General features: G+C 27.6%; 1 protein-coding gene across 1 annotated transcript in view; it reads left to right on the top strand.

Annotated features, from left to right (window-relative positions):
- LOC129962058 (SEC14-like protein 2) overlaps positions 1 to 23,518 on the top strand; it is a 39,513-nt gene extending 15,995 nt beyond the window's left edge. The window contains exons 3-13 of the mRNA XM_056075768.1: positions 2,424 to 2,499; positions 2,598 to 2,641; positions 4,330 to 4,392; positions 8,926 to 9,019; positions 12,326 to 12,420; positions 13,775 to 13,853; positions 15,355 to 15,435; positions 15,563 to 15,649; positions 17,622 to 17,728; positions 18,928 to 19,240; positions 22,738 to 23,518. Coding sequence (XP_055931743.1) covers positions 2,424 to 2,499; positions 2,598 to 2,641; positions 4,330 to 4,392; positions 8,926 to 9,019; positions 12,326 to 12,420; positions 13,775 to 13,853; positions 15,355 to 15,435; positions 15,563 to 15,649; positions 17,622 to 17,728; positions 18,928 to 19,240; positions 22,738 to 22,844 — 1,146 coding nt within the window. The 3' untranslated portion in view covers positions 22,845 to 23,518. The remainder of the gene's footprint in view (positions 1 to 2,423; positions 2,500 to 2,597; positions 2,642 to 4,329; positions 4,393 to 8,925; positions 9,020 to 12,325; positions 12,421 to 13,774; positions 13,854 to 15,354; positions 15,436 to 15,562; positions 15,650 to 17,621; positions 17,729 to 18,927; positions 19,241 to 22,737) is intronic.
- The last annotated feature ends 1,292 nt before the right edge of the window (positions 23,519 to 24,810 follow it).

Raw genomic sequence — 24,810 nt, 5'->3', positions numbered from 1 at the left:
ACATGTACAGAAGATTATGTGTACATTTGTGCGTGTGTGTCCGTGCGTGCGTGCGTGTGTGTGTGTGTGTTTGCTCGTGTGTGTAATTCCACCAATTGAATTGTACAAGAAATGCCTAAGCACCATCTGTTTAATTTGAACATTTATAAACATTATTAATAATCGTTATTAATGAATCTATATACAGGGAGGTTATAATTAAAGTTACCCTGTTTAGACCTACGTAGTGTCCGCTCTAATGGAAGGCTGTCGAAGACACTTGGTATTTATGTTGTATGGATCATGGGGAACAGAAATCTGCAATAAAAAAATTAGTTCAAATTTCAACCGCCAGGTAAGAAGACGGCGAATAAAAAAATAAAAAAAACAATTTGGAACTTAAAAATTTTATTTAATTACAATATATGTTCAATGTGCATTCCATTTACGTCAAGAACATGTTCAAAGCGTGTTATGGCGTGTTCAACAGTGGCGCGACGGGTTTCTCGATCAATTGTAGCAACATGAATTGTTATGCTTGCTTTCAATTCATGCAGAGTCCATATGCTTCCTCCATAGACACGATCTTTTAGGAATCCCCACAACCAGAAATCACAGGGATTCAAGTCCGGAGTACGTGGAGGCCAGGCAGTTGGAAAACTTCTTGAAATTACCCGTTGATCTTCAAAGTGGGCACGAAGCAATGCCGTCACTGGTCGAGCAATGTGAGGCGGTGCACCATCTTGCAGGAAGACAGTAGTCCCTAAACATTTTCGTTCTTGTAATGCAGGAATGTACATTTGTACATCTTGCTGCTGAAGAAGGTTACGGTAACGGACACCCGTAACGGAACACCTTTGAGGGCCATGGGGAGTATTTTTCCCCAAAAAGTAGGGACCAAGAATGAAATCAGCAGTAAACCCACACCATACAGTTATGCAATCAGGATGTAGAGACTGTTTATGCACATTATTAGGACTTGCAGTACCCCATATGCGACAGTTCTGAGTATTAACTGCTCCGTCTAGAGTAAAATGAGCCTCGTCCGACCACAAAATGTTCCAAGGCCATGAATTGTCAACGGCTATTCTGGCTAAAAAAAATTCTTGCAAATAGATTTCGTTTCTCCGGGTCTGCAGGATTCAGCGCTTGCACATGATGGATCTTGTATGGATACCACTTTATAATGGATTGAAGAACCTTTCGCACTGTAGATCAAGGGAGGAAAAATCACGTGCCACCGCTCGAGCACTTGATGGAGAATATTGCGAATCGGACGCTCTTTCGACCACGGCAAGGGCAACTTCTTCCGCAGTTTCATTTGAAATCCATTTCCGTCCTCTTCCTTGTACCGCACCCACCGAAATTTAAACTATTTTTTTGCTGCAGATTTCTTTTCCCCATGATCATACAACCTAATTATCAAGTTTCTTAGATATCCTTCCTCTAGAGCGGATACTATGTATTTCTAAACAGGGTAACTTTAATTATAACCACCCTGTATGTAAAATATTTTCAGCTGATATCATTAAAAATATAAAGAATAATTTTTCTAGTAATATGTGAATAAAAAATTAAATAATTCTATAAAAGCTTATTGATGTAACAATTTTGGAACTACACTATCATTTGTATAATAATAACGCATTCACAAAACTGAAATACTATCAACTTTCATTACTTTTCCTTTTATTAATAGACATTGATTAAATAAAATAATGATTATTTTATTGTTATGTGCATACTTTTTTTTCTTTACATACATTCATTCATCATCAAATTTTAATAGAGGTATCATAACTGTCGAAATATCTTATTGAAATAAATCAGATCCACGAATTATTATGGGAAATTACAGCATACATTTTATTTGAGCTACTTTTCTTATTTTAAAATTTGAAGAAATTTTTGAATGATTATTTATTAATATATAGCTTTTGAACATGTTTAAAAAATTTCTCAGAACTTAAAAAAAACTATTTAATGTAATTTAGTTTTGTTGTAGTATCATTTTCTTAATTTTAAAATTCTGTAAATCTGTAAAATCAGTAATTCCAATTTTAAAAATCTGTAAATATGTAAAATCAGTCATTCCAATTTTAAAAATCTGTAAATATGTAAAATCAGTCATTCCAGTTTTAAAAATCTGTAAACTTAATAATTCCAATTTTAAAATTCTGTAAATCAGTAAAATCAGTGATTACAATTTAAAAAAAATATGTAAATCTGAAAAATCAGTGATTCCAATTTTAAAAAATATGTAAATCTGTAAAATTAGTTAATTCCAAAGTCCTCTAAGTGTGTCCAAATTATTCTTGCTAAATTATATATAATTAGAAATTTATTGTTTTTATGAAGTTTTTATTTATCTTAACAAGAAAAATATTTTAAATTAAATATAAAAGTGTTCATTCATAGTAACTGAATACGTCATTTATTTCTAGTTGGCAAGAAGGGTTTCAAAAGACTTACCGAGGAAAATATTCGATGAAACGCATATGTACTATAGGTTCTTAAAAGGTATTTCACTCTTTCTTGAATTTATGTTTTACCTTTCTGATTGAAAATCTGCATTAATTGACTATTGGAAATGTAAAATTCTGTTACTTTCTTTACAGCTCGAGATTTTGACGTCGATGCAGCAGAGAAAATGCTAAGACAGGCAAGTAAAGGAGTGTAGTTCTCTATCGATTTTTTTTTCATGTCCATGAGTATTTTAGTAAAATTCGTTTCATGCATCTTAAAATATTTTTTTTATATATTAAAGGATAATTTTTTTAAAAAATTAAATGAGTTTACTTAAGAATTTAAAACTTAAGTATCAAGAAAGTTTTAGGAATTAAGAAAATATCAAAACTTTTACCAACTAGAGCAATAATACTTAAAATTTTTAAAAAATCATTCTAATACTTTATTTTATACTATTCATTTTTTTAGAAATTTAAACGTTTGAAATAATTTTTTTCTAAAGTTATTGTGTATTAAATAAAAACAGCAGTTACAAATTCTGAACAAATAAAATTAAAATTATGCATTAACATTGACTTTCAGTCACAAGACAATAAAAGAAATCCCAAATTTAAAAAAGTATTATTTCTCTGATATGTAAATTAATTCAAATGAACGAAATTACATGTAGGACTACAAAGTTATTTAAAATATTGCAATATTTGCTTAGTTATTTAAATGTCTTATTGCATATAAGACAATCAGTCTAATCTAATGGCAAAATTAATAAAAAGTTCAATTTTTAAATTAAGTTCACTGTAAAAATACATAAACATACAGTATAATTCCAAGTTAAATAAACACTTTTAAATGTTATTTAAAAATCATATACTGGGGAATAATGCATGAAAACAAATTTTTACACCAAGAAATAAAATAAAGAAAAAATATGTATTTCAAGAAATATAACTGATGTATTTAATTTAAAATCCACTAAGGGGTCCGACTACGTTAAAAACACTGGTGTTCGACTACATTGGCGAATTCTTCTTTTATTATTATTTCTTGTAGTTCAGGCTTTCCTCTTTCCAAAATAATATTTTCTAGGAAAAGGAAGGTCTGATCTATCATCCAGGATAATTTGAAACAATTTTTTTAGCTAAAATAATTCTTTAACTTCAATTTTCTTAAACTTTAATTTTTATCAAAATTTTCCACCGTTAACATGATATCTCAAAAACTAATAGAGGTATTTACATAAAAATTTCAGCTTGTGTTTTAAATACTGTGGGCAATGAAATGAACCAAAAGTTTTATTGTTGGCGAAATACTTTTTTTATTTATAGGTGTTTTTAGAAAAATTAAGTTGTAAATTTATGGAAAAAAATGTATATATACGTACATTTTTACCCATAATTTCTTTGCATCTCAAAATGTTTCTTAGATTTTGATTCATTTCATTCATCATTATATTCTATAACTTGTGTACAAAGAAAAATAGGATAGCTGCATTACAATTCTGTGTAGAGTGTTAGCCGTTTAGGTTAAATTTCATTAAAATTTACTACAAATTTTCCTATTTCTCAAAATATATTATATTTCCAAATAATTTTTTTGTATATATAGTGTTTATAATTGACAATACATCTAAAAACCATAAATAGTTTTTAAAAAATCCACTTTTTCAAAAATATTGCTTCGAACGTAGTCGGCTACCTTAAGCTTTTTATGCTTATATTTCATTGATAATATCTCTGTTTATTATTTTAGGATCCTTATAGTGTTCAATTATTTCTATGAAATAGATAAAGCTAATTTTAAATTTTCAATTATCCTTATGAATAAAATATTATGCATTTTTAAGTTTTGTTCATTTTGATAAAAATAAATATTTTTATGCAGACTCTACAATGGCGAAAAGACAACAATGTGGATAAAATATTAACAGACTACAAGCCTTCAGAGGTTTGTATAATTTTTTTACTAAAGCATTTAATAAGCTGTTTAATTAATATAGACATATATAACATTAAAACTAGCTTGAAATTATTTTAGTTTAATGTATGCATGTTTTTAATTATTTAATGTGCAAGTTAATATGTCAAAATTAAATTTATAAAAGAAATAAGATTATGTATCTTTTTTCACTGTGTGAGCATAAGTTTTTCAAATTTTTTATGTAAGATTTTGATGAGAGATGTTTAAAATGTTTAAACGTAACACATTTTTCATCGTAATTTCATTAACTTAAGTAAGAAATTCTATTTAACTTAATTCTACTTCAGCACCAGATATTGTGCGATATCTCACAGATACGTTCGATATTCTTAATCTCTGTAAAAATTAATAAACTATCGTTAATTATTATTGGAAATCTTACAATATCATGGTTGATTACCTCAGTGAATATTATGACTCAGTGAATAATATGTAAAAGGAAAGTAATTGTTGCGATGTTGATGAAAATATAACTGCCTTTGCCTAGTTTTCGCATACTAAGATTTAAATTTAATTTTTATAGTGTAAAATTAAATATTTATAATTTCGTATATATATGTTACTTATTCATCGCAAGTGGAAGATTATCCGATTTGCATCTAGTGCCATTAATTTGCAAATCTGATGAACTTTCTTATTCGTTGATGGTAGTATGGCTCTTAACATAGGGAAAGACACTGAAAGATAATAAGAGAATGTAATATTTACAGAATATTTCACTAGAAGTAAACTAGATGGCGCTATAAGTCGAACAGGTAGATGAAGATAACCGAAGCGTGTTTTCTGCTAATATCGAGTCTAATAAATCCGAAATTAGAAATTCAGTGATCGAATTAAGAAAAGTGATAGTTTGAAAACTCTTCGAAGGCATTATGAATGTTAAGAACAAAGCATTTGAAAATTATCTGTGGTTACCATTGATTTATTTTCCTGATTAATTTAAAAAAAAAAATATATCTATTTATTTTACCTGTTCTACCCCACGACTATCCACTTACCCGACAGGGTGTAAGACCGTGAAGATCGCCGAATATATTTTACATGAAATATATAACGAGTTAGAAAATTTTTATTAAAATTTCAGCAAAAACAAAGTAACAAAACCAGACTATATGCAAACGAATTCAGGCGGACTGATCACTTCAGATGAAAACTTAATTAAAGAAAATGTATTGTACTGCTTAATACAGAGTTTACGATATTGTTACCCCATCATTCCTGAACGCTGTTAAACTTTAATTTTATAAAATAGTTTTCCCAGTATTGTTGACTGTTGGTCAATACAGAATTGAAAATATAATCCTTACAATTTTGCATAATATTAACCTGAATGATCATATCATTCATTATCTTAATGAAAACTGTTCCATTGAACTTTTTAAAATGAGTAGTCTTCCTATAGGAAACTACCTAATAATTATGATAAATTATTAAAGATAAACTAATATTCTTATTGCCAAAATTTTAACAATACTTTAAAAAATTTCAGTCGCTGTTTGGGATTATTAAATACCGTAGAATAATGTTGATACAGTATTCCTCAATATCCACAGCATTGTTCAATGTTGCTCAAAATATTTCCAACATCTTATTGCCATTAGGGTGGATGTGTTTTTTGCCATTTTATAAAAGCATATTTTCTCCGTATCTACATGACATTGACTGATGGTATGTTTGTTTTGCATATGAATTCCTCTTTAGAATCCATTCGATTTATCATTTTCTTTTGTAACCACTCATTGATCGTTTTGAAAAGCAATACCATATTTCTATCTAAGGAAAAACGGTTGTTTTTATTTTACGTAAAAGGGTAATTATTCATAAACTATTGTTAAACAGTCAGTTCAATATAAGCGTGACCAAATAACATATACTTTAGTTAGAAAAATGTTTACATAGAAACATTGTAATGACATTTTCAGCAAATTTGCCTATTTCATGGAAAACAATGGAAGTATTCTTTTGTTTCATTCTTTTATGTTTTTCCGCGCTAACTATGCATATAATTTATTCTTCGCAACTGTAGAATTAGATATTTTCTATTACAGGAAGAGTATTATTGTTCTCTTTTGAAAATTTCATTTTTAAGAAAAGACAATTGACTGGGAACAAACGATTTCTAAAAGGATAATATTTTATATTGAAGAATAAATTATATCCTTATAGACAAACTGCAAGTAAAAATGATAGTCGGATTACTGAAATTAGGTTGCTATTAGAGAACAAAGAATTTCGGAAGAAATAATAAAGACCTATACTTAATTAATAAATGGAATGAAACTACTTAAAAATAAAAGAATTCAAATGAAATGCTATGATATGCTAAAATACAACAAACATTGTCCTTCAATAAAATCTTAAACTTTTTGTTTATAAAATACACAGGAAAAAGAGTATAAAGAAATATTTATAGCATTGTATTTTGTAAACACACATGATATGAAATATCGTAATTAAATACTGAACAAACATTGCTTTGGAATATTCAGATACCCATAGACAACCATGATCTAAAATGCGAATAAAATATTTTTTTAAACTTCATGTTTTTCTTTAGAATATTCGATAAAAAAAAGTTTAGAATTTCATTTTGATCCACTTACGGATTTTAAATTCATACATTAAATATTTATCATCAAATTTCAACTTACACAAACAGAGAGATAGGTTTAGATAACCACATTTTAGTGAATTCAATTCTAGAGACAGCATGTGATTCATGCTACTTAAAGGAAAAAGGATTCTTTTCGATATTTTGTAATTTATAAAATTTAATTAAGGATATTGTTTAGTTTCACAGTTTCTTTCATATTCGACTAATACGTAAACAAAAGTTAAAATCACTTTGAACATTCTATAAAAATTATTTTTGAGCACTATTCAAAAACTTGAAATAGTGGCATGATTGCACTAGTTCCAAGATAATTGCGCCACGCTCTCGTGAATCATGTTGTCATTCTCTTTCACACTGTAAATTATGAACTTTATATAAAATTGTGAATAATAAATAAATACTAAATTGTCATTGTTTTTGAGCAATTGTTTTTAGAAATATAACAAGATTTTTTTTTTTCAAATTCCTTAGTGATGACATTTTTTTAAGGAATATATTCATTTTACAGCTTTTAAGAAAATTATTTTGCCTAACACAGTCGCATTTACAATTATCTGTAAACTCAATATAATCTTAGTGGGTCCATTTGCCACAAAAATGCACCAGTAACACATTCCATGAATGTTATACCCACCATAATTATACTAGACTTAACTGCATGTGGAAAAACACCCCCTATTTACACAAGATATTTTAAAATATCACCAAGATATTATTCGACATTCTGAATGCCTACCAATATTGTGAAGATATCCTTACAATTTTGTTAGGCATTTTGTGCCAATAAGGACAAACACATCGTCAATTGAATCATCATTATACGAGTCACTTGCATCTAAATCATCGACACATATAAAATATAAAGCAAGTACTGATCGACTACTACAGGCGTCTTCTCTTAAATATATATCTGAGAATGACTTTCAGATTATAAATCGTAAGACCGTTATTTTTATTGGCTTCTAAATTCAACATTTACTTCATAGCTGTTTTAAATTCTTCATTTATGCACTTTGCTTTTCCAGTGATTAATTTTCTTATACCAGGTATTTGCAAAGGTAATTAAGAGTTATTTGAGGTGATTATATTTAATACATCTCTACTATGGAGGTTGTCTTTACCCAGATAGAAAAATGTAATCGACGTTTCTAATCCAAGATAAATGAAGACGCTTTTTCTTTAAAATTATGACATAGAATATGAGTATAAGTAGAATACGTATACAAAGTAATTATGTTAATAAATCAACAAAGAAAGACATTTATTTCTTTTTACACATACGCCAGATATTATAAGAAAATATTAAAATGAGAATATTTTCCAATAACAGCCATTCTTCTTCAGCTAGAACTTTGATGAGACTATTTCTCTAGTTGTTCGATAGAGGGCAACACTGACACGACGACCTCAGTTCTCCGCTCATGCTCTATGCCTTCCATGAAAATACGTGTACATATTATCGAAAAACATCGATTCAAATCCATCGATTGAAAGAATTCGCATTTTTAAAGTTTAAGCATTTAACTTAATTTATCTGAAATTCCGGAAGTTGATTCTAAAGATTAATTTGTTAAATCAATATTTCTATCTACTTCATAATTTAATTGCAAGAAATTTTTCTTCTTCCAACAATCGAATCGCATGGAGAATATTTTCACATATTTTATTTTTTCGTATCAAAAAGTTTTGATCATATAATTTTTAGAAAATTTAAGCAATAAGTATCTACGATTTTTTTTAAAGCAGTTGTAATTTTTATTTTTATTTTAGTTGCATGTAAAATTAATTGGATTTATCTAATTGTTCTTCCTCTTGTAGCAACTATGTTTCGAAAGCGAGAAATAAAATATTTTTGTGATGAAAAAACATTATTTATTCCATTTCAGGTTCTTCAAAATTTCTTCAAAAATGTATTCTTTGGATTCGACAAAGAAGGATCTCCAGTATATTTTATGCCAGTTGGGAAGCATGATACAAGAGGTAACGATTCAGTTCTTTTGTCGGTGCTTGCTTACATATTTTAGTTATTCGGTTATTTATTTTTGTAATCGTAACTAATTGATTTGACCGAAAATACAACTCTTATTATTTTGTTATATGAAATGGTTTAAAGTCTTAGTTGAGAAACAGGCAACAGAAATTACTAGTTCTGAACATTTTCCTATTATTTTATGAGACACATGAATTGGATGTTATTTTATAAATAATTCATAACTGTATTTTTTAATAAAATTTTATTTTTGTAATTATTTTCAATACGTGGGCAATATAATCTGATGATGATTGAGTATGTGCCACAAGTGCCATTAGACCGGTAAAGAGCTCATAATTAAAATAAAATTTAGCTAGCTGACGAAAGGCTAGCCATTCAAAAATACTTTCATACGCATATGTGGTGGATACAAAGGAAGTTAAAAACAGTAAAAGAAAAAAAAAACAGTAAAAATAAAAAAAAATAACTGAAAAAAATCCATGTCTTTTAAGCTGTAAATTAACCCAATAAGCCCAGAATGCCGAAAATATTGTACGATATCTTCACGATAATTCAGAATGTCGAACAACGTCGTGGAGATATCGGAAAACATTTTGTGCTAATAGTGAAAGTACATTGTTGTACCTTAGATGGTAATTTCTGTTATTATGTATACTTGATTCACGTAATAGTAGATGGTTTGTCAATTATTTGTTGGAGGAATCAAAAGTTTTTTTGAAATGATTGCAAAATGAAAATCATATGAGACCATCACATCTTTTCAGACCAAAATTCGATGATTTAAGGAAATATCACATCTTTCCAGACCAAAAATCGATGGTTTAAGGAAATATCACACCTTTTCAGACCAAAACTCGATGATTTAAGGAAACATCACATCTTTTCAGACTAAAAATAGATGATGATTTAAGAAAATATTTTATGAGAAGCTTTTGCATTAATGACTGTAATTTCTCACATCAAAAATTATTGTGGTTGTCTAATGGATAAGTTGCGTTGCAAGTAGGAGATTCGATTTCATTAAGTCGCACAATGACTTTAAACCTATTACCTTGGTGCGAATTACATGTGTCCTTGATCGACTATCCACCTGTTAATATCATTATGAGGCTTGAAGAGAAATTTGTGGTCTCAAAATTATTCCTTGACAACTAAGAATTCTCCATCACAAAGTAGCCCTTTTAATACCCCAAATCGAGCATTTAACTAAAATAAAGTGCAATACATATTTTTTCCCGTAAAAAATATTTTAAACTTTTGCAGTAATCTTTCTGTACTAAATATTCAGAATTAATATATATTTTCTAAAAAAGGAATTTATTATTGAGTATGATATAAAAATATTTTTGTCTTACGAAAAAAATTTGAATATGGTTGTATTTTATATCGAATGAGTTCTATTCCTTAGAAAAAAAATCATGCTTGGTATATCAAATTTCAGAATGTAGGAAATAAATGTTATTTTACAAATTATTTTTATAAATATTGAAAACTGAATAACAGTAGTGGCCAATATTCTGAAAAACAAACCACACACACACATTTTTTATATATGCAGTTTATTGAAAAACCCTATACATTTTTTTATTCTCGATGTACAAACTCCTTGTGTGCCAACAAGTATACCAGAAGGCTTACAAACGTGAGTTAGTACACAATTGATAGTAGAATAAATTTCAGATATAAGGACGCAGGCACAAATGCAAAGAAAAATGGGGGAAACAAGAAAATACACAAATATAAATAACAAATAAAACAAAATTGCTCACATACTAACAGCAACATACAGTAAATGATATAATACAATTGGAGAAGTATGATCAAATAAAAATAAAATATTCAAAATACAAATACAAAAGCATAAAAATATATATGCAAATATATGTAGGCAAACGCACAGAAATAAAGTCTAAACAAGACGGGGAAAAATACTTTTAATGTATATGCAAAAGGAAATGAAGGTGTTTTACTTTGTAGAAAGGAAGATAAAATGAGGAGGTCAAGCTATATTGCTCTTTAGAAGGTAGTTCCGGAATTTACATCTTTCGGGAATACATTTGGTGCATCCAAATATCAAATGCTTGACATCCTGAACTGTACCATTGTAGCACGAATACTTATCAGTTGGCGACAAATTGAAGTGTTTTAAATATGCTTTAAAGTTCCCATGCCCAGTCAGAAACTGGGTAGGCTTAAAGTGAAACTGAAAGTAGTTAGCCTTTAAGCGTCTCTGTATGGAAGGAATAAATTACTTAGTGAACTGTGCATTAATCGATGTTTATTTAATATAAGGTATTCCATTCAGATATAACATTATCTTTAAAATCATTCGTTAAATAAGATTTCAGATTGCTCATAGGAATGAAATTAACTAATTTCGCCCTTCTTCGGCAAACCCGATACATTTGTCATCAAAAAATTCATAAACAGTATACCACCCAATTTGCTTAATTTTGATACAAAAATAAATAACTGGATCTGCAGAATTTTCTTTTGAACTTAAATTTAATAAAAGATTTAATATTAATAAAACCACATGCAGAAATGCATGTTTTTATTCCTATGAAAACTAATTTCTTTGTTTTGCTTTGTTTTTTTAAGTGAAATTCTAAACTCAACTAGTTTTCTAAGATACTGACTTGTTAATTTTTCCACTTCACTTCAAAGCTAAACATTATTGTTCTAAATTCAGTTAACGAATTTTAAGGGAAAATTTAAAAAAAATTAATACAAAAACTAGCAAGAATCACAGAAAAACAGTTTATGGCCGGAAAACCAAATCGAAGCTAATAATGGGTAAAAACTCTTCCTTCGAGACATGTTATCCTTGGACAGTATGCTTGCATAATATTCCATCTTCACACAATTTGCAGAGGAAATTTCTTTACAATTGATAATCCGTTGCTTACCTATTTAGATATCGATCTCATAGAATCATTTAAATCCCTTTTCAATGCTACCAAATACACATTGCACAAGATACATGTTCATCATTGCAGCGATCATAAACTTTTACATATCCTCTGTACATTGTGGAACTTTAAATTATCTTATCGGGTAGCTTTGAAATCCAATTACCATAATAATGAATAACAAAATCTAATTCATCCTTTTGGCGTTTTCCTGTTGCTATGTTTCCATTTGTGATTTTGGCTTATTTTTTTTAAAGATTTTCTTTTTTTGTTTTTTTTTACCTTTGCAAACAATTTATTTGCTGCATTTTGAATGAATTTTCTGTGAATGTTATCGAAAATGTGTTTCTCAATAGATAATTTATTTTTGTCGCTTTATAGGTCTCCATATGTCTGCAAGGTACCCCGATATTGAGAAGGCACTTATTCGTATTGTGGAAGAAGGAGAAAAAATGCTAGATAAACAAAGCAAAAAAGTAAAAAAAAAAAAAAATAGCTCTTCTTAATCTTATATGACATGCATTTCACAAAAATAATGTAAAAACATTTATTGAGCTGAAATACCAGAAAACTTTGAAATTCACTTAGTTTTCATTATTTAAGCTCTTGAATCAATTAAAAAAAATAATGTATACTAATTGTTATATTTGCTCGGTATTAAAATCCTTTTAAACACAATATTTTAAACTCAAAAACTATCTTTATATAATATATAATATACAAAAAATTTTTATCATCTGCTTGTTATTAGAATATCAGTTGAACCAGACAATTTTTAAAAATCACCGATTGCTAATTTCCTCCTTAAGTTATTGATTATTGCTGTATAAGGATTTCAGTTTTTTTTTTTTTTCCATAAATGCCGAAGTAAAGAAACGAAGACTGATTGACTTAGTTTTTAGCATGGTTGAATCACAATTTTAGACCAATAAATGCATTTTCCAAATATGTATTAAAATAAAAGCTAAATTAAAAAAATTGTAGTAAATATTTCAAAGTGTAAAAAAATACTATTTTCTATTGATTTTATTTTTCTATTGATTGATTTTTTTTTCTATTGATACTTAATAGAATATTTAATTAGTTTTTGAATTTTTAAAATTGACAATATTCTTTCTCATATCTTATACAGTAAGTGTACACAACTTGACTGAATTTGGACGAATTGTTTAAAAGGAGATGTGGAACATCCATATGATACATATATAGTGATAATGACTTTTATTTATATAAATATTGGAACGTCTGCATAGTCTAATAGCAAATAATAGATTTTAATATTTGGAACAGGCATCTGCCATCGGTTTGGCATTGTTCTATTATTCACTTCCATAGTATTTCCATGCTCCCTTTCTATGTATAATATGTTATAGGATGTTTAAATCAAGTTATGACATAATCGACTTTGTTGTTTCTCTAAAACATATGGAACTGCTTTCTTAAACACCATTTATCTCTTTTTTTTCTTTTTGGTGATTTCTTTAAAAAAACTAGTACATTCTGCAATTATTTGACACCTTTTATATGCCAACAATCGTTTCATTTCTAGATTTTATTAATGATAAAAAATTATTATATATTTTGATAAATCAATGCACTTTATTCAATGATTCAGAATCATAAAATCGTTCAGGACATTTTTTTTTCCTTTCCTTTCTACTGAAGAAAATGAGTAAAGGCATTTTATGTGCTATCAGTATTATATGAACCAATATTTTTTAAATAGTATTGTTACTAATTGACAATAAATGATCAAGATAAATAATCTTTATCTTTTTAATTTTATTAATGAATAAAATAATTTATGAATCTTCTTAATTTTGCTTTCAGCTGAATAAACGCATAGAAGGATTTGTGAACATATATGATATGGACGGTTTAACATTCGGAATGGCAACGTATAAGAAAGGTAAGAATTAAGTTCTGTATTCCAAACTAATTTGGAAATTAGATAAGAAACGCTGTAAAAACTAAGATTTCTGTATTAATATTATACTTTTTATGCTTTTTTCTTTAATAATTTTTATAAAATGAATAAATTTCTGTTTTGGGATTAGCAAATCTTTCACAATTCCTTTTAACAAAGATTTTAATATTAGTTTATTGAAACACTGACATATTACAAATATTCTTTTCATTCCAGGAATAGTTTTCTTCTTTGAAACAATTTATCACCAATGCATTTCTAATTTTTAGCAAGGTCATAAAAAATTTAATAGAGCACGAATTTGTATTTTAAAATGCTATGTCTTCATGATCCTGTTAAACGTTTTATAAATAAAAAAAATAATTTATTATATTGTATTAACATTAAAATACTCAATAAACACAAGAAGTGAACATTTAAACTGAGAGTGATCATTACTAAATGTTTAGCCTATGATTTCTGTTTTTAATTATTCACTACTTCGCGTCGCATATCGGATTAAAATGTAACGGTCACTCTATTCTTATTAGTAGTAAACATATTTCTATTAATGATGTGAAACACACTCTTGAAAACAAAATAATATATAAACGTATAATGTTTCATTTTTCTTTGATTTCATTACAGGTTGGTTAAAAAACAGATTTTAAAAAAGAATAATAATATTAGTTTATTTATGTTTTCACTACCCACATAACATTGTTAGTAATTGCAATGAGAAATTTAACTCAGTAATAATATATTATTTGCTCAGACATTTTAATTTATTCGATAAATATTAAAATATTCCTCCGATGATGATTCAAATAATGCATTGCTTCTATGAGTAGTATAACTGATTTGTATTGTTTTATGGTACACTTTTATTTAATTTGACCATTTTCATGTTTCAAAGATGGAATTACAAATATTTTCTTCTACGTACTTTTATTTAACTTGCTTTATTTCATGCTATAAATATTAATGTTGTAATCTATTTGTCTTCAATTCTTTTTTGATTAGAGTATTGCAATTTTGTACATTTGGGTTTTTTGGGTTTTGGGGTCTTTTCAATGACAAAACAGTATTCTTAAATTTTAAGAATTATTTAATCGAAATATTTGAATAAAATGTTCGTTATTTTGCATGTTTCTGAATTTTCGAATGAATTTGAGAGAAAAATGCTTATTTCAAAATTGCATACATCTTATATTAATGAATTATGAACTAAAGGACTTAAAAGTAGAAATAATTAAAATAATAAAAGTTCGTTTCAGCGCATTAATATTTAAAACGGATTTTATTTTATTATGATAAACATAATTCAAAATGGTAAACTAACGGCTAACCTAAAATATTTCTTTTAAAAAAAAAATTTTTTTTGAAAGTGTTAGAGCTTCTGAAATTTTAAAATGTATTTCTCATAAAAAACAACAACACAATATTATTTCTTACAGCATTTCAATATTTTAAAAATAAATACACAATAATAATTTTTTTCTAGGGATCGAAACTGTGATAAAAATTCTTAAATTGCAACAGGATAACTATCCAGAGCGTATGAAATCATTTTATATCATAAATGGTAAGCATTGCATACATTTATTATTATTTTTGAGATTTTTAGTAACTAATTAAGCGTTATTTCTTATTCAAATTAAAACAATTGTTCTTTTTTCAGATGAATATATAAAACATTATTTTTTTTTCAGCTTCTGCACTTTTTACGATGCCATTTAACATAATAAAATCTTTTCTTAACCCCAGGATGTTAAGCAAATTCCATGTCTATGGAACAGGTAAGAAACGTTACCCATTCATTTCTCCACATCTTATTATTTGAAGTAATATCATTCTGTTTTATTTTACGTATTTTGAAAACAAAAAAACTTAAATTCTCTATTCGTTCAAAAAAGGATATTTCAACTGATATCAGCAATATCGACGTTGTTAATTGTATTTAAAATTATTGGTAAGCATATTTTAACTGAAGATTATACATATTCTGAACATTCATTTTTCATTGGCAAAAAGAAAGTATGGTTATCTTATTCAATGTAATGAAATAATAGGAATAATTTTTAAAATATTAAAAAATGTTGATAATTACTTCAGACATGCAAATATTCGACCTTTGCTTTGAAATACAACTATAATTAGTATAAGGTTATTGTTTGGCATAATATAAACTTGTTTGTAAACTATTTTAAACTACATTCTTTATATTTAATAAGGAGATTCAACCCAATGCACTATCATGAACTTATATTCAACATTTTAAAATTATAGACTGTTATTAAAATATTAGACTTAGATTAAAGTTATTATCTTTCACAATTATAGTATATTATTAATAATGCCTTGTGAATCATTTAGTAGGATTATTTTTTAAAGAAAATTATTTGGCAATTTTAAAGATAAAATATTGAAAACGGTTTTTCCTGTCTGTTGTTCGGGGTTTGAAATTAAGAAATTTTATACTTGTGCGTATACAAAAACTATCCCAAACTGATGCTGAAATGCATACTTCATTATACTTTGAAACACAAAATGTTTTTGTGCGTGGTTCTGAAAATAAATACTTGAACACTCGTGGCATTGACGGTCTTGCTTCATTCCACAAATTTTAAACTGAGAGGAGGAAAATAAAGCCTTTACGAAGAAATCGCTTGGAATTTTTATTACCCCCGCGCTTCAATTACTCATTCGTTCGTTTATCCCAATTTTCCGTTTTCTTCCGAATTAGGGAGAGGGTCATAATTGGGAAAAATCAGTTTCGATAGTTACCTCGAATCTTTTAATGACTGATGTTTAATTACCATGGCTTTTAATTGAAGAAAGGGAATTATGTTCAGTTTGGTTTCCCTTGTCTAGTATAATTACGAAAATTTTGTAGTTAAAAAATATTTTATATATTTTGGATAGAATTTTTAAATAACAATATTATTGATGGAAATAATCCCAAAATCCTTCCCAATTATCGTTTGACACAAATGATGACACTTTTCTTGGCAATACAAGTTTACTATATCTTAAGGATTAAACGATCGATAACTATTTACATATATACAATTAAATTTAGATTCAAATTCAAGCTCATTTCTCGGAATTCCCATCGGAACTCCAACTAACACATTCTCTTACCGGTGTCAGCCACACACTCCCACGCAACTTTTCCTCTCTCTTCACGTCTTCTCCTTTTAGCCGTGGAGCCGAAAAGCTACATGGAGGTTAGAGGCATGACAGCCATTATGGAAAAATATTGGGGAAAATAACAATAATAATAATAATAATAATCAATTCAATCAAGCAAATATTTTATATTATTTGGACATGCTGTAGAGGACAATAAGTACTAAGATGCATTTCACTATTATGTTTATTAGGGAATGTAAGATTAAATTAATTTAGGATTCTATGTTTTTGTACTTTAAAAGGCAAATGCATGATTCAATCTTTAATTTTTTTGTTATACATGGTCATTTAATTTAGAACAAAAAAAATCCATACAAATCGGTAATTTAAAGAGTGTGAAGGATTATTAATTATCTTCTTGCTATATCTTTTGGCTGCTTTTTATTTTGTATTCTTAAAAAAAATAACAATCTTGGAATAGTTACTTTCCCTAATTTTCTTAAGCTGAACTTTCCAGCTAAAATTAAATGATTTATTTTGTATCTTTTTTTTTTTTTTTTTTACTTTTTAAAAATGAATGCTTCCTACACAGTTTTGCACATTTCAGCAGTTAACAGTTTGTTGTGTTTCCTACAGACGGCTGGAAGGAAGCGCTCTTGGAGATAATTGATGCTGATCAATTACCAGCATTTTTAGGAGGAACCAGGACAGATCCAGATGGAAATCCTCTATGCAAGACTTTCGTAAGAATGCTATCTCCTACATCTGAAAAACATTCATTTCTTTATGTTTATTTGTCACTCTTTACAAAGGAAATATGTATAATAGTAGCCTTTGACTACCAACTTGTTTACCTGGGAGATAGGTATTCTTATCTGCTAAATATTAATTCGGAATGTATTTATTTAAATTATCTCCTTTATTTTTATAAAATTGAAAAATATATATTTAATGAAATCATTTCTTCGACAAATTTCAGCGCTAGTATATTAAAAATATATTAAATTAAAGTGGAAGTGGAAGTGGAAGTTAATATCCAAAGAAAGAAAACTTTTATTTAAATTTTAACACTGACAAAAGCATGAGACTAAATGGTTTGACGAAACAATTGAATTAGTCTGAATTTCATTGTTACTGATCATGCAAGTAATTAATTTTAAAATAATTTATTAAAATTAGAGAAAGATTTGTATGGAAATGAAATTGTAATAATTAAAAAGATAATTTTTGGTGTTTTGATACAATAAGAAAAGTATTCTTGTGAGATAATATTTTCGAAAGATATGGTTTGAAAACAACAAATGAGATTAATTTTTGAAAGAAAAATTGTCAATCTCCATCTTGTTTTGAAGAGAGATGTAACATGTTTATCAAAATTGTGTAAGAACTGTGGATACGTGTAAAAATGATTAAAGAAAACTTTCACTTTTATATAGAAAGAGTGATTATTTTTAAACGTTATAGAATGAATTTGAGAGTGAAAGCTAAAATAGCTTTATAATAATTTGAATAGCACATAAAACTTGCTATGCTCTATAGCTTGTTAAACTTTGGAAACATGTGGTATGGGCGCATATGAGTAATTTCTGAATTTAAAGATAATAACATCAAAATTTTGCTTATCTTGAGCTTGTTTTAACTACAGTTTAATTTTCCAGCTTCACAGCTATTTAATAATAATTCAATATTGTTCAGAAATCAATTAAATGGCAACATGATTATTCCTTTCTGACTCAAAACTAAATGAGAATCACACTTTTGTCAATATATAAAAAAATCTATGTTTAAGACAATTTCGACCTACTATTAAATGTTTGATTTGGGTAAAGAAAAATTTCAGTGCCTTTGCTAGAACAGCTGTGTGATACTCTTAAATTACGATCGCTATATTTATTGCCATTGATTGCCCTGAGAATTAAAATATTCTTTATTATTATTTCAGCTGAACCAAGGAGGTAAAATAAGTGAAAAATATTACCTGCACAAGAGCATCAATTCTTTAGAAAAGAGCCCTGGCGTAAAGAAAATCACACTGCCCCGTGCATCTTTCAATGAAGTCAGCGTTGAAATCGACGAAGCTGGCTCTATTATTGAATGGGAATTTGAGACCAAAACTCGAGACATCGGGTTTGGCCTCTTTTACAAAGATATGGATGGCGAAGAAGAAAAGATGACTGAACTGGTTGAATTACAAAGACTGGAAACAGAAGATTTCTCTGAAGTAGGAATGTACAAATGTGACAAAAGTGGCGAATGTAAGTATGAGAACATTTTTTTTTTTTGAAGATCCATTAAATGCATATATTTTTATTTTGTTTATTCTTCAACTGAAATGAAATCAGTAAAAATATAAATTAATTTTTTAGGATGTAATATCTTTATGAAAAAGTTTCACGTGTATTAATTTAAATATTGAAGAAAGTGAAGAAATATTGAAGTGCAAGAAATATTGAAGAAAGTGTGCTCTTTAAAAACAGCTTCGATGCAGATAATATTTTATATGTGTTATAAACCATGTTTGTATTTAACATATCAAATAAGAATAATATCGCTGGAAACATCTATGTTCAGAAATATATTATTAGATATATAGTAAGATAGCTAACTATATTGGGGGAACTAAAATAGCTGTTTAACAATTTGCTGATATGATTCAATGATTCAAACTAGTTATTTCTATATAAAAACAAGTGACTGTAAATGCCCCATGTGTGATCAGGGCAAACGTCATTCTGACAATGAGGGAATGAAAAAAAAACAATGTATAATATTGCAGAACATTAAATAATTTCGAATTCTTACTCTATCGTAATTCTGCAAATATTTTCTTCAAGAATGTACTACTCTTTATCTATTTGAGAATGCTAACAACAGTACAGGTATATAACAACAGTTTAGGTATAGTAAATTATCTCCTACAAAGTCAGTCTAATTTCTCATGTTAAGGTATTGCTACACATTATTTCATTTTATAGTTCATGAGCTTTCTGACTCTCACATGTGTCAGGTGTAGCCACAACAACTATCGAAAACATATTTTCGTGCATAAATTAGTCAATCTTATATGTAAAAAAGCTTCTTAGTATAGAGTTAGTTAGAGCTTCTTTCAAAGAATAATTTAATTAATTTATCTTACCATATTTCGTTTATTACTAATAAAACATTATAAAATCCTTATGTGAAAAATATTATAGAAAATGAATGCCTTCGATTTTTTATTTAATATAAAAAATTGAATTAAAATTTTTATAAGTAAAGACTGTTTAAAAAGTCTTTTTCAAACTTATTCTTTGTCATTCTCATTACTTTAACTTAGAAAATTGCCTTTTACTTAAACTGGAACCCAGCAAGTCATCATTTATATCATTCATCCTTTATATAAAAAAGTAAACTGAGCAAAACTTCATAACATATAAACATGAAAAAAATAAAAATTCCAAAGTTGAATAAATAATTACTATATAGAAAAGACATGCAGCATATAAAAGTGTTAATGGTGTGTTTTAATGACACAGCCAACCAATAAAATCCATCAAATTGTGAAATTCCAGTTGAAAAAATAAGATAATAAAAGATAGTTCAAAAAGGATTAATTTTCTTGAAAAATAATCAATAAAATCCTTTCAAAACGATTCTGTATTTTACGAAAGCAGCCGACAAATATTACAAGATTCAAGAAGCAGAACCTACAGTCACACCTTGCTTCACGAGCACCTCCCATAATGAGTTATTCGTATTGTAAGCAAAACAAAATATTAAAACAAATGATTCTCACAACGAGCTCTGTTCGCAGAAAGAGTGACGAGGATATATCATGACGTTACATTCAGAATTGGTCGGGAAAATATCTCGGATATTTTCGGATTTCAATATGTATCGAGCATTTGTCCTAAGAAAATCCTTATTTCTGCATGAAAGAAGTTTTAGCTGTTAATTTGGCTCGATGGCGAACACGAAATTGGAAGATTTCAGTAAATACCTTTGAAGCCTTAATCGGCTAGATTGTATCTTTCGTCAAGATTATGGGGCTATAAGTGGATAACAAAGACATCAATAAACATAAACATAGTCATAACTCATCATCAAACATAAACATAGTCATAATCATCATATTTATGAAAATGGAATTTTTTAATCAAATTTTCTCTCACTTCCTTATATGCTAAATTTTGAACATTTTTTTTCTTTAGACACCAATGCTCACACCAATGCTCAAATATGTTTCAAATGAAGGGAAGTCGTATGAAAGCACGTTTCTGAAAAATCAATTTTAAGATTCCATAATATTTTTATTAATAAGTTTTAAATGAAGTATTTAAAAGTAGGCAAAAATTAAATCCGAAAAAAATTCTACTTTTCAGTACACCAATAAAAATGTTTCTTAAAAATAAAATTAATTTGATAATCGCCTCATTTTTAATTATATTTGGAGGTTATTTTCTCATTTGCTTTATGTTTTACAGACTTATAAAATCAATTCTTTTAAAGAACAATTCTATAACAGTTTCTGTTTGTTTATAATACAAGGTGGTCAAAATTAAAACACCCCGACCTTGAACTCTTTATACAGTGAACTACTCAATGTAAAGGTTCAAAATTATTGAATATACTATTCAAGGCATGGAGAAACAAATGACACGAAGAAAAAAAAATGGTTCCAAAAACATTCGATAGATGGCGCTGTGTAACAGGAAATATGCTGAAAAGACACAAATAATTACGAAAAACATATGCGTTATGGAATTTTTTTTTCTTTCTAATTTCTATTGCAAATAAGAAAAATAGAAGATAAAAAAGTGAAACTGTCATTGTAATTTCAATTTTGCTCTGTAAGCACACAAATTTGCATATTCTGAGCATAAAACGGAATAAAGCTGGGAAAATGTCAGACTTATCAGCAATAGCTTCGCGCTTTGCTTGTGAAGATGTTTTATAAAAACAAAGGAAATGCTGCAGCTGCACTTTCAAGAGTTTCGTCAACTTGAGAATTTACGCAAAAGACCAGGAGGTATCAAAACATGCTCGAAAATGTTATTGTATCGCAAGTGCAACAGCGCCATTATCTTGATTCTATTTCCTTTATGCAAGATAGAGCACCACCACACACATTAAACTCTGTGTACAGCATTTTTTTCTTCAACATTTTATTAATGATAGAGTAATTAGTCGCGCGTTTTCAGCAACCTAACCATCTTGTTCTACACATCTTAATGTCTGTGTTTTTTGGCTTTGGAGATATTTAAAAAATCTTGCTTATTGAAGACATCTGGTAACCTTGACAGATTTGAAAGACAAAATCACATCTGCATGTTAGAAGCATCTCAGTCGACCAATTGCCATCCGCAGTAGAACAAGCTGTCTAGAGAATGCAGATTTTACATCTTGAAGAAGGGAACTATATTGAGGAGTTTCTCCGCATCGATAAAATCCTTGTGATTGAATGTTTGATGCATTCGCATAAAACATGTTACAAATGTGTATTTTGAGTCCTCTCAGTCTTTTTTTTTCTTTTTGTACAGCACTATCTTTCGGTGTTTCCGAAACTATTTTTTTTTTCTCAATCCGTTTCCTCATGTCTTGAATAGTATGTTCGACAATTTCGGAGCCTTTACACATAGTAGTTCGCTGCATAGGCAGCTCAGAGTAGGATTGTTTATCTTGACCACCTTGTTTTTTTAATTAATATGCTTATTTTGTTGCTATTTTATTATATACACTTTTGATAATTTTCTGTCTTTACTTTCTTTTGCAGATATCATTCTATTTGATAACTCATACAGTTGGATTAGATCGAAAGAAGTTTACTACCGGATCAATGTAGTGAAGCCTTCTGATCAGGAAAAGAATTTGAAGAACTGATAAAGATGACAGAATCATTTTTGAAAGGTTTTAGTGCTGCTGATTTAATTTCAAAATATCTGTGATTTTTAAACAAATTGAGTTTTTTCCTGTTCCTACCTTAGCATTCAGAGGACAGAATCTTTTTTTATGACTACAAAAAGGATAAGCATCTTATTTAATTATCTGATTACATGTCTGGTTATTATTTTAAAAACTATTACGTTAATTATAGATTTTAATTTCGCGAAAATCTACAAGCAGATCTTTATCAAGCTTCTTTTAATTTCTGAGTAGCAATAATTGAGAAATATAATGTAAAATATACTTTACCATTAAAAGTACCTCTGTTAATTTAATTACATTACCCAAATGGAAAAGATAAAGCTGCATTTCTGAAAATGTATTAAGTCTATTAATGGATTAACTCATCATTTTAACTAAAATGTGATCAGTCATTTATTCCAATTATTAAGCCCTTCAGTATTCTGTTAATTGTCGAAATCGAAGAAGCGCGTTCAAATGGAAATGCAGTATATGAATTTTATAGTTTTCTTTGTACGAAGTTTTCTTGTTTTTTCCATACAAATTATATATTTTATAATATTATACAATGTTTAAAATAATATATAATATTTTATTTTTAATACATTCTATTCATTGCTAAAATATGAAATAAATCTTTTTGCAAATTAGTATTGATACAATCTCTAATCCACTTCACAAACAATTTAATAAATGTATCTTTTAAAAATGTATATTTTTGTCGGAAAATGCTTGAGATATTCGTAAATAAGTGCTGTCTTCGTTAGAAAATGTTTTAAGAAGAATATATTTCGTACCAATTTTCTTTTGTCAAAAAAGATAATAAGATAATAGAAATTCAACAAAGTATTTAATTTTATAAAGAAAAACATTTGATAACAATTTCCGATTATCTAATTTTTATTATTTAAGAAAAGTCTGTTTCTTTTCTATAATTAAAGAGATGTAATCAGCCAAAAATGAATAAAGGAAACAATATAAAAGCTTCCATAACGAAATTTTAATTTTTAGTTTCAACTTTTATCATTAGAGTTTATTTTATTCTTTATAATAATCATTGCGTGTTAAAGTCATAAATAAGTTCCACAAACAATTTTCAGAGTCCTTCAATATTTAATTTGAGAATCTGCTACTACGTCTTTACGATCAAACTGAAAACAAACCATGTATTTTCAATGAATTTTCCCTTGCAATTACTTTTTCAAGGAAACACATAAAATTAAATCCATACGTTTAATATCAAATAAAGTATAATGTATTCACTGTACACGCTTACAAGAAAATTCTTTATTGTGAAAAGAATAATGTAATTACAGAATAACAAACGATAAATTACTTTGATAGAAAGTATTATAAGAATTTGATAGGAAATATATTGTGAAATCAATATTTCTTTAAACAATCCAAAGTAATGAAAAAATTATGTATATACCATGGATGAAAAATATGTATTCGAAAATATGTTTACGGATTTTTCTGTAAGAAAAATTCTTTGATCAAATATTCATTTTACTCTGGAAGTTAAAAAAAAATTAAATAAAAAGACAATGGTAAGCATCATATTGATAAATACTCACACAAAAAATATATATTTCACTATTTAAATAGAGAATTTATTGAGCACGAATGTTATCATAGTAATTTTGAATTTCATTTTCTCAGCATGCCTTACCTACTTGTTAGCACCTTTAAATATAAAATTTGAAAATATTTGCTAGAGCATTATTTAATAATATTATTCATTGAAATATACCTTAATATCTATATCATTAACAATAAATAAATTGTAACACTAAATTAATTCATAAAATTATATAGAATTTGAGATAAAGACCTAAATTACTTAAATACTAAGATTTTCTTTTTTAAAAGAAAAACTGATTCATTCAAAAAATATAAAACTGACAAAACGTAATTCATTTATCCTTTTCATATTCTGAAA

Source organism: Argiope bruennichi, chromosome 2 (genome assembly GCF_947563725.1).
Source record: "Argiope bruennichi chromosome 2, qqArgBrue1.1, whole genome shotgun sequence".
In the NCBI taxonomy this organism is placed as follows: Eukaryota; Metazoa; Arthropoda; class Arachnida; order Araneae; family Araneidae; genus Argiope; species Argiope bruennichi.
This window is presented reverse-complemented; position numbering and strand designations above follow the sequence as displayed.